The sequence below is a fragment of the Aquarana catesbeiana genome, linkage group LG05, assembly GCF_042186555.1.
Source record: "Aquarana catesbeiana isolate 2022-GZ linkage group LG05, ASM4218655v1, whole genome shotgun sequence".
In the NCBI taxonomy this organism is placed as follows: domain Eukaryota; kingdom Metazoa; phylum Chordata; class Amphibia; order Anura; family Ranidae; genus Aquarana; species Aquarana catesbeiana.
The window spans coordinates 165,623,157-165,636,487 of NC_133328.1; the positions used below are offsets into that span (position 1 = coordinate 165,623,157).

General features: G+C 42.2%; 1 protein-coding gene across 1 annotated transcript in view; it reads right to left on the reverse strand.

Moving 5' to 3' along the window:
• The window catches only part of SH3BP5 (SH3 domain binding protein 5), a 104,445-nt gene that overhangs the window by 9,821 nt on the left and 81,293 nt on the right, over positions 1–13,331 (reverse strand). The window contains exon 8 of the mRNA XM_073630318.1: positions 6,241–6,501. Coding sequence (XP_073486419.1) covers positions 6,241–6,501 — 261 coding nt within the window. The remainder of the gene's footprint in view (positions 1–6,240; positions 6,502–13,331) is intronic.

Consider the following 13,331-nt stretch of genomic DNA (forward strand, 5'->3'; position numbering starts at 1 on the left):
TGGCAGTCGCTGTAAATTCTTTCCTCCTTTTTAAATTGAGCTTACATTGCTTGCAAGCTTGGCATTTTCCACAGGAATAAAAGCCAGACATGAAATTAAATATTCTATTTTCCCTGAACACAGGAGGGTCAACCACCCCAGGAGCTATAATGTCTCTTAGGGTGGGAGGTCTCCTGTATACAAATCTAGGGCGAGCTGGGAGAGTAGGGCCTAATACATTGTCCCTTCTTAAAATATCCCAATGTTTGAGGATAATTTTTTCTACTTTTTTGTATTGTATATTAAAATCTAGGATAATCCTGTATTGAGGGGAATTCCGATCGCTGTTAGGTTTAGTAGAATCTGCTACCAACCGAGATCTATCCAAGGAGCCTGCCTTGGTCAATTCTTCTGATATGTGTTCCTGGGAATAGCCTTTCTGTATGAATTTCTCTGCCATAACATTGGCCTGAGAGAAATAATCCCTATCAAGAAAGCAATTGCGTCGTAGACGGATGAATTATCCCCTGGGTATATTGAGCAACCACGAGTGATGGTGGCAGCTGTCCAAGGGAATATACCCATTCCGATCGGTTGGCTTACAGTAGTTCCTTGTTTTAAAAGTCCCATCATGCTTAAAAATTTCCAAATCGAGGAAGGCAATGCAGGAAGCATCTGCATTCCAAGATAAACGGATGTTCCTAGTGTTGCCATTAAGCCTAGACATGAAAAGTTGGAGGCCTACAAGGTCACCCTCCCATACCATGAATAGGTCATCTATATATCTTTGGTAGCAGACCAACTGGGGTGGTCTGCTACCAAAGACATATTCCTCCTCCCAATATGCCATGAAAATGTTGGCTACGCTAGGTGCAAAACGTGCACCCATGGCAACACCGAGAGTCTGAAGAAAAATTTTTTTACCATACCAAAAGTAATTTCTGGTGAGGCAAAAGTCAAGTGATTTTAAAAGAAAAACTTGTAATTGGGAAGGAAGATCAGATTGGTTTAAGGCCCATTGTACCGATCGGATCGCATGTTGATGTCCAATAATCGTGTACAATGAGCCTACATCAGCCGTCACAAGCAGACTATTATTCTTAAGTGGAAGATTTTCCACTATTTGAATTATGTGTTTTGTATCTTTCAAAAAGGCTTTGGTGGTGGTTACTAAAGGTTTTAGAAAAAAATCAATATATTGCCCTAAACGTGCAGAGACAGAATCGATGCCATTGACGATCGGTCTGCCTGGGGGTGCCTGAGGGTCTTTATGCATTTTCGGTAGAAAGTAAATGATTGGTCTCCTACAGGCACTCGGAACCAGATAAGCGGCTTCCTTTTTATTCAGTACCCCACTTCTTTGACCTGAAGTAACCAAAACTTCCAATTCATGCCTAAACTGGTTGACAGGATCTCTCCCCAATACCTGGTAGGTTTTCTTATCTGCCAATAATCTGTCCATTTCCCCCACATAGTAGGTTTTACTCATAACTAAGCCCCCCCTTATCAGCGGGTCGGATGACCACATCCTTATTCTTTTCAAGTGTGCTGATACCTTTTTTCAGGAAGGAGGGGTCCCCTATTTTTCTTACTTTCAAATCCTCCAGATCACCAGTTACCATGTTCTTAAAGACTTCTACATGTCTATGGTCGTTTTTAGGGGGATTAAACACCGATTTGTTCGCTAAGTTGGAATGAGTCCCTAAATTAACTACAGGAGCTAGCCTCTCACCGGGTTTGGATAGAAAATATCTCTTGATATTTAAAGTTCTAACAAACTTTTGTAAACTTATGTATGTTTGGAATTTGTTGAGATTCCGAGCCGGGGCAAATTTTAGGCCCTTGTCTAATACCCTTATTTCATCATCCGTTAGGTCAATACCACTAATATTGAAAATGCCCATACCTATTGGGACTTTTGTCTTTTTTGTTTTTCGTCCAGCTCTTCTCCCTCTCTTGGTCTTCGTTTTCCCCTGTTTCCTGTCGGGGTGTAATCCCCTGGATCCGGCCACTGGGGATGGGGATTCCCTAAAAAAGAATCCTGATAATAGCTATCCTCCTGAGATAATGGAGCATATCTATTATTCAAATCAATAGGGGTCCTGACCGGGCCGTAATCATAATGGTCTCTCTGAGAGTAGTAGTCAGGATTGAAGTGATAGCCTCTATTCCCTCTGTTGTTTGAGCCACGGCCTCTGGGGGGACGATTAGGTCTCTCTTGGTCCTCTCTGTAACCTGAGGTCTTATAGGGCGATTGTTGATGATAAGGTGTCCTGGTACTACCTCTCCTAGGAGGATTACCTCTTCCTCTAGGAGGATTTCCTCTCCCTCTATTCCCATTAGTTTGCCTTTTAGGATATGCTCCTTGGGAGGCATATCCAAAGGGTTGGGGAGGCTGGGGAAGTACTCTAGGAGTACCTAATGGTAATGGGTTGGAACTAGTTAGGGAAGGGGCAGTAGGAGCTGATTCTGGTGCTGGTAATTTTGTTTGCCATTTAAAAACCTCTCCACTGGAGAAATCTTTCGAATCCCTGATGAACTTACTTCTTTTTTTCTCCTGTGCATCCTTATCCCATTTGTTCATTTTATTTTTGAGTTCCCCCGACAGTCGTGAGAAATCTGAGGAATTAAGCTTTCCTTCTATTGTACTCTTAAGTTCTGTGATTTGCTGATCTAACAGTTCCATTTTTTTCTTCTTTCTAGTGAGGAGAAATTCAATGAGTTCCTGACCTTTGCTGTTGAAAAACTGGTACCATTCTAATATGGAACCTTCATCAGCAAGACCATCATTAGGGGGGAAGGTCCCACCGTAATCTTCTCGGAACTAATTTATTTTTGATATAATGCTCAAATGACACAATATCCCACCATGCTTTTATCTTTTTCTCAAAAAGATATCCAAGCTTTCTTTTTGAGAAGGATGGAGGATTTGGAAGTAAGAAAAATAGGGGACCCCTCCTTCCTGAAAAAAGGTATCAGCACACTTGAAAAGAATAAGGATGTGGTCATCCGACCCGCTTATAAGGGGGGGGGGGGGGGGATTAGTTATTATGAGTAAAACCTACTATGTGGGGGAAATGGACAGATTATTGGCAGATAAGAAAACCTACCAGGTATTGGGGAGAGATCCTGTCAACCAGTTTAGGCATGAATTGGAAGTTTTGGTTACTTCAGGTCAAAGGAGTGGGGTACTGAATAAAAAGGAAGCCGCTTATCTGGTTCCGAGTGCCTGTAGGAGACCAATCATTTACTTTCTACCGAAAATACATAAAGACCCTCAGGCACCCCCAGGCAGACCGATCGTCAATGGCATCGATTCTGTCTCTGCACGTTTAGGGCAATATATTGATTTTTTTCTAAAACCTTTAGTAACCACCACCAAAGCCTTTTTGAAAGATACAAAACACATAATTCAAATAGTGGAAAATCTTCCACTTAAGAATAATAGTCTGCTTGTGACGGCTGATGTAGGCTCATTGTACACGATTATTGGACATCAAGATGCGATCCGATCGGTACAATGGGCCTTAAACCAATCTGATCTTCCTTCCCAATTACAAGTTTTTCTTTTAAAATCACTTGACTTTTGCCTCACCAGAAATTACTTTTGGTATGGTAAAAAAAATTTTCTTCATACTCTGTGTTGCCATGGGTGCACGTTTTGCACCTAGCGTAGCCAACATTTTCATGGGAGGAGGAATATGTCTTTGGTAGCAGACCACCCCAGTTGGTCTGCTACCAAAGATATATAGATGACCTATTCATGGTATGGGAGGGTGACCTTGTAGGCCTCCAACTTTTCATGTCTAGGCTTAATGGCAACACTAGGAACATCCGTTTATCTTGGAATGCAGATGCTTCCTGCATTGCCTTCCTCGATTTGGAAATTTTTAAGCATGATGGGACTTTTAAAACAAGGAACTACTGTAAGCCAACCGATCGGAATGGGTATATTCCCTTGGACAGCTGCCACCATCACTCGTGGTTGCTCAATATACCCAGGGGACAATTCATCCGTCTACGACGCAATTGCTTTCTTGATAGGGATTATTTCTCTCAGGCCAATGTTATGGCAGAGAAATTCATACAGAAAGGCTATTCCCAGGAACACATATCAGAAGAATTGACCAAGGCAGGCTCCTTGGATAGATCTCGGTTGGTAGCAGATTCTACTAAACCTAACAGCGATCAGAATTCCCCTCAAAACAGGATTATCCTAGATTTTAATATACAATACAAAAAAGTAGAAAAAATTATCCTCAAACATTGGGATATTTTAAGAAGGGACAATGTATTAGGCCCTACTCTCCCAGCTCGCCCTAGATTTGTATACAGGAGACCTCCCACCCTAAGAGACATTATAGCTCCTGGGGTGGTTGACCCTCCTGTGTTCAGGGAAAATAGAATATTTAATTTCATGTCTGGCTTTTATTCCTGTGGAAAATGCCAGGCTTGCAAGCAATGTAAGCTCAATTTAAAAAGGAGGAAAGAATTTACAGCGACTGCCACTAAAAAAACGCATAAAATTAAGAATTTAATCACCTGCGACACTGTGGGAGTGGTTTACATGCTCCAATGCGAATGCGGTCTCCAGTATGTGGGCAGAACCTCTAGGCCGATGGGAGTCCGCATTGGTGAGCATGTAAATAACATCAAAAAAGGTCTTAAAACGCACTCTGTATCGAAACATTTTAGGTTTTTCCATAATAGAGATCCGAAAAAACTCCAATTCTGGGGGATAGAAAAAGTAACCCGGCATTGGAGAGGTGGTAATTTTATTAGGCAGTTAAGCCAAAGAGAATCCCTATGGATACATGAGACACGGGTAGGGGTCCCTAGAGGTCTGAATGTTGAGTTCGACCTCAACTGTTTTATTTCTAATAAATAGAGTAGGTTTCAATATTTTAATCTTTTGAGTATTTGGATTTTTACTCTGTATTTGTTTTTCTCTTGGCATTTTAATATTTGAATGTTTGTATTTTTGTAAAAGAAGGCTGCGGGTACACACAGGCTAAAAAATTCCCTTTAGGTTATTTATTGAATAGGGTTTTATATATATTTTTATAATAAAATGTTTTTTAGCCCATTTAAATAATTAAGGTTTGTTCTGGAGGCTTTTTAGCCCATCAACTGATTTCCTCATTTTTTGCTTGAATTTAATATTCCTGTTAGTGGCTGGTATTGGTGTCCCCATGTAGCGGTTTCTCTCTTTTTTGGGGATATGTATTCCGTTTCCGGGAACGGACCACTCCCAGCTATCTGATGGCGGCTATTTGAGGAGCGAGGGTGACTCACTGACTCCACCCTCGCTGACGAAGTCCATCTGGACGTAACGCCGCGTACGGGGGGCGGAGTCTTCCTGTGACGTCACCCACAGCCTTCTCAGCTGTTCGGACGCGAACAGCTGAGCGTCTTCTCTCTCGTATTATCTAGCCACTGTTCTGACCCTGCATTGCAGCGGTACGATTACCAGTGAGTTTGGGAAAACATCTATGAACTTTGTGCTTTTACACTGTGCCCTATAGCGCTTTTAAATATATCTACTTTCGTTTTTGTTTTGAAATAAAGTAGCAAACAGTCTACACTTAAGAGGACTTTTGTTTCTTTTTATCCCTGTGGCTCTTCTCACCCTTGGTGCTTTGATACACTTACTGAGGATCTGTTTGGTGATAATTGGAACGCTGCAATACCATCTATACGGTCTCCAGCTTTAAAAGCTTTGGTGGATGTTGACAACTATCCAGGTGATGGAATTTCGTTCTGCCGATGGTGTCTTGTTATCATGCCTGTATGACCTCCTATAATTTAGAGGTCCAACTGTTCTGGTAAGCACATTTCCTACAGATTCAGTGTGCAAGAGCTTTGGAGAAGAATTTAAACGCCCGTCAAGGGATGAAGTTTTATCCAGTTATTAATTAATAAGGACTTTGTTTTCACGCTGATTATAATTTTCAATTTTTATTGCGCTGCACTTATCTTCCATATTATATTAATTCTTTTTCATGGTAGACTAAATGGGGGACATTTATGAAAACTGTAGCACAGAGAATCTGGTGCAGATGTGCAGAGTAACCAATTAGCTTCTAGGTTTTATTGTCAAAGATTCACTGAACAAGCTGAAGTTAGAAGCTGATTGGTTACTACCGGTATGAACAGCTGCACCAGATTCTCTATGCTCCAGTTTTAGTAAATTAGTAAATCCTTCCCGAAGGCTCATCAAATATGTACATCAAACTATTTCTTTGCTACCAAAGATCCTACCTCTCTCCAGATCACATTCTGGTGATGATGCTCCACTGCATTCACTGCGAGGACCAAGAACAGGTGATATCAACCCAAATTCTGATAGGGACATGGGGCTTGAAAGATCTAAGCTGCCAGGACGTGGTGCACCTGGAAAAGGGCTCAGAACCTCAGAAGGGCTTGTTGGGCCAGAGCTGTAGCTTGATAGAGATTGTGTCTCAGAGTCCTCTTCGGAGACCACACTGCTGAGATTATCATCGTCAAAAACTTCTGAGGTCACTGCAAAAACACACATTTAACTTAGGTTAATAATCAGCTACACAGGAGCAGGAGGGGACTGCAATGGTATGACAGGTGTATAGTATATTGGCCATCATGGCATTTGCCAATATAGCAGAAATGGATGCAGTGTGAAGAAGACCTTGGTGCAGAGTTCATAAGTCCAGCTCCCATAAATCTGGTCAGCCTAACACTACCATGGCATAAGTCAGCTTTTACCTATCAGATCAAATGGTTATCCCTGTTCTACAGCATATACTTTATTTTTTATTGTTTTAATTGTGGCCCCTGAGTAGCTCTGCAGTGTTGGAAATGGTCATTCATGATGATTTTCCAACCTCCTATTACACTGCAGCGTGGCACAAGGATGAGTTTTAAATTAGCTTATTTATAGAAGCATGCCACTGAGCAAAGTGTAACATACAGTGGGGAGAAGTATTTGATACACTGACAATTTTGCAGGTGTTCCTACTTACAAAAATCCAGAAAATCACATTGTATGATTTAAAAAAAATGAATTTGCATTTTATTGCATGACATAAATATTTGATCCCCTACCAACCAGTAAGAATTCCGGCTCTCACAGACCTGTTATTTTTTCTTTAAGAAGCCCTCTTGTTCTCCACTCATTACCTGTATTAACTACACCTGTTTGAACTCGTTACCTGTATAAAAAAAGACACCTGTCCACACACTCATTCAAACAGACTCCAACCTCTCCACAATGGCCAAGACCAGAGAGCTGTGTAAGGACATCAGGGATAAAATTGTAGACCTGCACAAGGCTGGGACGGGCTACAGGACAATAGGCAAGTGGCTTGGTAAGAAGGCAACAGTTCAAGATGACGTTCAATCTCCTGGAGCTCCATGCAAGATCTCACCTCGTGGGGCATCAATGATCATGAGGAAGTGGAGCGATCAGCCCAGAACTACACGGCAGGACCTGGTCAATGACATGAGCTGGGACCACAGTCTCAAAGAAAATCATTAGTAACACACTACGCCGTCATGGATTAAAATCTTGCAGCACACGCAAGGTCCCCCTGCTCAAGCCAGCACATGTCCAGGCCCGTCTGCAGTTTGCCAATGACCATCTGGATGATCCAGAGGAGGAATGAGAGAAGGTCATGTGGTCTGATGAGACTAAAATAGAGCTTTTTGGTCTAAACTCCACTCGCTGTGTTTGGAGGAAGAAGAAGGATAAGTACAACCCCAAGAACACCATCCCAACCGTGAAGCATGGAGCTGGAAACATCATTCTTTGGGGCTGATTTTCTGCAAAGGGGACAGGATGACTGCACCGTATTGAGGGGAGGATGGATGGGGCCATGTATCGTGAGATCTTGGCCAACCACCTCCTTCCTCAGTAAGAACATTGAAGATGGGTCATGGCTGGGTCTTCCAGCATGACAACGACCCAAAACACACAGCCAGGGCAACTAAGGAGTGGCTCCGTAAGAAGCATCTCAAGGTCCTGGAGTGGCTTAGCCAGTCTCCAGACCTGAACCCAATATAAAATCTTTGGAGGGAGCTGAAAGTCCGTATTGCCCAGCGACAACCCCGAAACCTGAAGGATCTGGAGAAGATCTGTATGGAGTGGGCCAAAATCCCTGCTGCAGTGTGTGCAAACCTGGTCAAGAACAACAGGACATGTATGATCTCTGTAATTGCAAACAAAGGTTTCTGTACCAAATATTAAGTTCTGCTTTTCTGATATATCAAATACTTATGTTATGCAATAAAGTGCAAATTAATTACTTACAAATCTTACAATGTGATTTTCTGGATTTTTGTTTTAGATTCCTTCCCTCACAGTTGAAGAGTACCTATGATAAAAATTACAGCCCTCTACATGCTTTGTAAGTAGGAAAACCTGCAAAATCGGCAGTGTATCAAATACTTGTTCTCCCCACTGTACATCTTACAACCAGATTTACAGGAATACACCTGAAAGTTTTGTTAAAAAAAAAAAAAAAATAGAAAAAGAAAATAGGAACTTTAAATTATCACCAGCAGGAGGAAGTTAAAGTATAGTATAATTTGGTGACAGCTGGGCATGTGCTTAGCTAAAGAAGTATATCTAACCCAAAAACAAAAATGGAATACATTGCAGCTAGTCAGTCCTTAGATGTGGTGGCTGCTTTACTTTTCTTTTTCTCAAACATTTTCTTCTCTATCACCAGGTGATATTGCCAGTAACACATTTCTTGTCCCAGGGTGACAACGCTCACTCTCTGTACTATATCTACTTAGGGGCACCTTTGTCACTCACCCTAGGCTGCTTCTCTGATTTAGATTAAAAAACACCGACATTGAATGTTTGTCAGGAATCAGGATCAACAGTACTTTTCTATGCTTGCAGAAACTGAAGCTAGCCTGAAAACATGAATGCACTCATCACATCCAATGACTAGACATTTGTTCTTGGGTTTAGATAAAACAAAGAAAAAATAAATCAGCCAACCAGTGGGATGTTATAAATACAACAAAGTCAGTGTTATGGGTGCTGCACATGTAGCATTCTAGATAGAATAGTAAATATTAGTCACATTTTAGAGCAATTTTTGCCAACCAGAAATAACCCTAGCTCTCTAAATGCTGTCATATAAACCTATAAAAAAAAGGTCATTTAGGGCCTGTTCACATCTGTGCACTGTAAAATATGATATACTTTTTTTTTTTTTTTTTTTTTTTTTTTTTTTTAATTCTAGCATTCAAATTAAAAAACACAACAAAATAATGCATTTTGCTCCTTGGTCACCTGGAAAAAAAACAAAAACAAAAAAAACACACGGAGCGTTACCATTGACTAATGGAAGGTGTTCTTCACAAAATGCACAGATGATGTGGCAAGCAGGCAGGGTGGAAATAAATCAATGATTTTTTTTTTTTATTTAAAATCAATTTTTTTGATTTTTATCAAATTTATTTTTAATAAAATGCTTTTGGAGTAAAAATGTATCTAAAGATAGTTTTCTATTTAAGATACATTAATAATTTAGTTTATTCAGCATGGAATGGTGCTTAGTTATGAGGCTGTATATTCTGCAATATTTACATTTTTGGTAAACTCATTCAATGAATCCAAGCTCTGCAAGCTGAGATAACATGCACTGCACCAAAAATGCAAGTAACGTGTTTTTGATGCGTTTTTTTTTCTTTAACACACTGTATATAGCTGGTTGCCCGCTGACAGCTGAATGAAAAAAAAAAACATTTTTAACACCCCCCCCCCCAAAAAAAAAATCCATACCATACCCTTATCTGAGCATGCAGCCCCTGGCAGGTCAGGCAAGGGAGGGGACAAATGCCCTCAATATGAGGGGGTGCTTTGGGGCAGGGGGGTGTTGATGGGGACAAGGGCCTCTTCCCCACAAACCTGGACGGGGGTTGTGGGGGTCTGCATGCAAGGGGCTTATCGGAATCTGGAAGCCCCCTTTAATAAGGGGGCCCCCAGATCCCGCCCCCCATGTGAATGAGTATAAAAAGAAATTTAAAAAACACAGTTTTTGACAATTCCTTAAAAAAAAAAAAAAAAAAAGTCCCCTTCGTCTGACAGTTCTTAAATAGGTAAGGGGTGGAGCCACCCAGCAACGTCGCTTGGTGGCACCTACCCCCTGTGACATCACTGACCTGCCCCAAAGCACCCCCCCCCACGTTGAGGGCATGCGGCCTGGTATGGTTCAGGAATGGGGGGGTTGCTCGCTCGTCCCCTCCCTATCCTTACTTGCCAGGCTGCATGCTTGGATAAGAGTCTGGTATGGACACACCTTCCTAATTTTGACGTGGGGTTCTCCTCCAAATCCATACCAGGCCTGAAGGTCAGGCCGTTTTTTTTCCCTTTTTTTGAGCTGATGACTGATCAGTTGTTAGAGATGCGGCGGCCGGCTTCCTGGCCTGCACCTTAGCAACCAACTATACACAGTGTGTTTAAAAAGCAAAAACGTATCAAAAACGTGGGTTTAATAAAAACACCTGAAAACCACATAGATGTGAACCTAGACTAAAGACATGCAGTGTGCAGATTGGAAATTTAAAGGAGACTATTTTGCATGCCCTTTGACACGCTGAGCAACTGCATTTTAGTGCAGCAAAAGCACACATATGTGAACAGGCTCTTGCGGTTTGGACATTTGCAGCATGTTTGTAAGCTGGACAGATGAGGAATCATTTGCGCAGGCTTTGTAAAGAAACCCCTGTTAAAGTAAATGAAGTGACGTTTTCAAAGTAGAAAACATGTTAGAAATGAAGCCAAAAGGAACACCAGGCCTTCAGATGGAGATTATAAACAGGAGAATATTTTTAGCACAGTAGGTTTACCAGCCACAGACCCAAAACTCTCATGGGAAACAATAAGGTTTAGATATCCAGCACGTGAAAAATGAACTCTATCCTGTGCAAATACATTATGCAAGAGCAGCACAGTACTCAAAACACAAGTTAATGTTATTTTAGTAAACAAAGAGCCAATGTCATGCAGATAAGGCCAGACCTTTCCTGTACTTTGCAGTGTAATACATCACTTGACATTATTTTGTTAGGTTATCCCCAACCAGGGCACTTACAGGATGTCTTGTTTTGACTAGAAAATAAAACTCATGAATAACTTGTATGAAGACCAAGAAAAAAAAATAATAATGTTGCTAACCCAGTGCAGCTTCCCCTTCTCTCTATCTCCCCCTTTTCACCTACCTCCATGCCATTGTAGCTTTTTTTTTTTCTTAGACCTCACCGATCTAGCCTTCCTTTTTTTCTCTCTGTTTTTACTGTGTCAGCCTAAGCATTAATTTACCCTTTTTTCATAGTTATCATTAACCACTTCAATACCAGGCACTTAGACACCTTCCACCCAAGCCAATTTTCAGCGCTGTCGCAATTTAAATGACAATTGCGCAGTCATGCTACAATGTACCCAAACAAATTTTTTATCGTTTTGTTCCCACAAATAGAGCTTTCTTTTGGTGGTATTTGATCATCTCTGGGATTTTTATTTTTTGCGCAACAAATAAAAAAACACAGAAAATTTAAAAAAAAAACAAGTTTTTCTTCGTTTCTGGTAAAAATTTTTGTAAATAAGTACGTTTTCTCGTTCAATGATGGCCACTGATATGACTGCACTGGCGGGCACTGATGGGCACCAATGAGGTGGCACTGACGGGCACTGGCATGCAGCACTGATGGGCACTCGTAGGCGGCACTGATGGGCATTCGTAGGCAGCACTGATGGGCACTTATAGGTGGGCACTGATGGGCATGGATGGGCACTGACGGGTTGCACTGATACTGATGGGTGGCATTGCTGGGCATCACTGATGCCTGTTAGTACATACTGGTGCCAATCAGTGCCCATTTGTGGGCACTGATTGGCACAGATCGGGCATAATTTGCACATGTGGATGGCCATGGGGTACATACCTGGCCATCCACGTTGCCCACTTCCCTGGTGGTCTAGTGCGGTCATCTGAGGGGGGCTGCGCTGATAAACAATCAGCGCAGACCCCCCGTGTCAGGAGAGCCGCCAATGTCAAACGCGAGTGAGGAAAAGCCGATCAACGGCTCTTCCTATTTGCATCGTGATCAGCCGTGATTGGACACAGTTGATCACGTGGTAAAGAGCTTCCGCTGGAGGCACTTTACCGAGATCGGTGGAGCGGTGTGTCCGCCGGAGGCTCTTTACCGAGACCGGTGGAGCGGTGTGTCAGACTGACACACCGCTCCACCGATAGCCGCTATGTGTGCCCCCACAGGTGCATGGCGGCTGTTATCCTGAAGGATGTCATATGACGCCCAGTCAGGATAACTGAACCACCGCCCAGCCGTCATTTTGCTATAGGCCGGGCAGGAAGTGGTTAAAAAAAACAAAAATGATCAGTCTAATTTTAATGGTAGGTTTATTTGAACAGTGAGAGACAGAAAAACAGCAAAAAAAAAATCCAGAAAATTTTCACAAAAAAGTTAGAAATCGATTTGCATTATAATGAGTGTAATAAGTATTTGACCCATTCGCAAAGCATGTACTTGGTGGCAAAACCCTTGTTGGCAATCACAGAGGTCAGACGTTTCCTGTAGTTGGCCACCACGTTTGCACACATCTTAGGAGGGATTTTGTCCCACTCCTCTATGCAGATCCTCTCCAAGTCATTAGGGTTTCGAGGCTGATGTTTGGTAACTCAAACCTACAGCTCCCTCCACATATTTTCTATGGGATTAAGGTCTGGAGACTGGCTAGGCCACTCCAGTACCTTAATGTGCTTCTTCTTGAGCCACTCCTTTGTTGCCTTGGCCGTGTGTTTTGGGTCATTGTCGTGCTGGAATACCCATCCATGACCCATTTTCAATGCCCTGGCTGAGCGAAAGAGGTTCTCACCCAAGATTTGACGGTACATGGCCCTGTTCAGCGTCCCTTTGATGCAGTGAAGTTATCCTGTCCCCTTAGCAGAAAAACATGCCCAAAACATGTTTCCACCTCCATGTTTGACAGTGGGGATGGTGTTCTTGGGGTCATAGGCAGCATTCCTCCTCCTCCAAAGAGCTTGATTTTGGTCTCATCTGTTCACAACACTTTTACCCAGTTCTCCTCTGAATAATTTAGATGTTTATTAGCAAGCTTCAGATGGGCCTGTACATGTGCTTTCTTGAGCAGGGAGACCTTGCAGGCGCTGCATGATTTCAGTCCTTCATGGTATAGTGTGTTACTAATTGTTTTCTTAGTGACTATGGTCCCAGCTGCCTTGAGATCATTGACAAGATTCTCCCGTTTAGTTCTGGGCTGATTCTTCACCATTCTTAGAGCCCTTGCACACTGGGGCGGGGGGCGGCGTCGGCGGTAA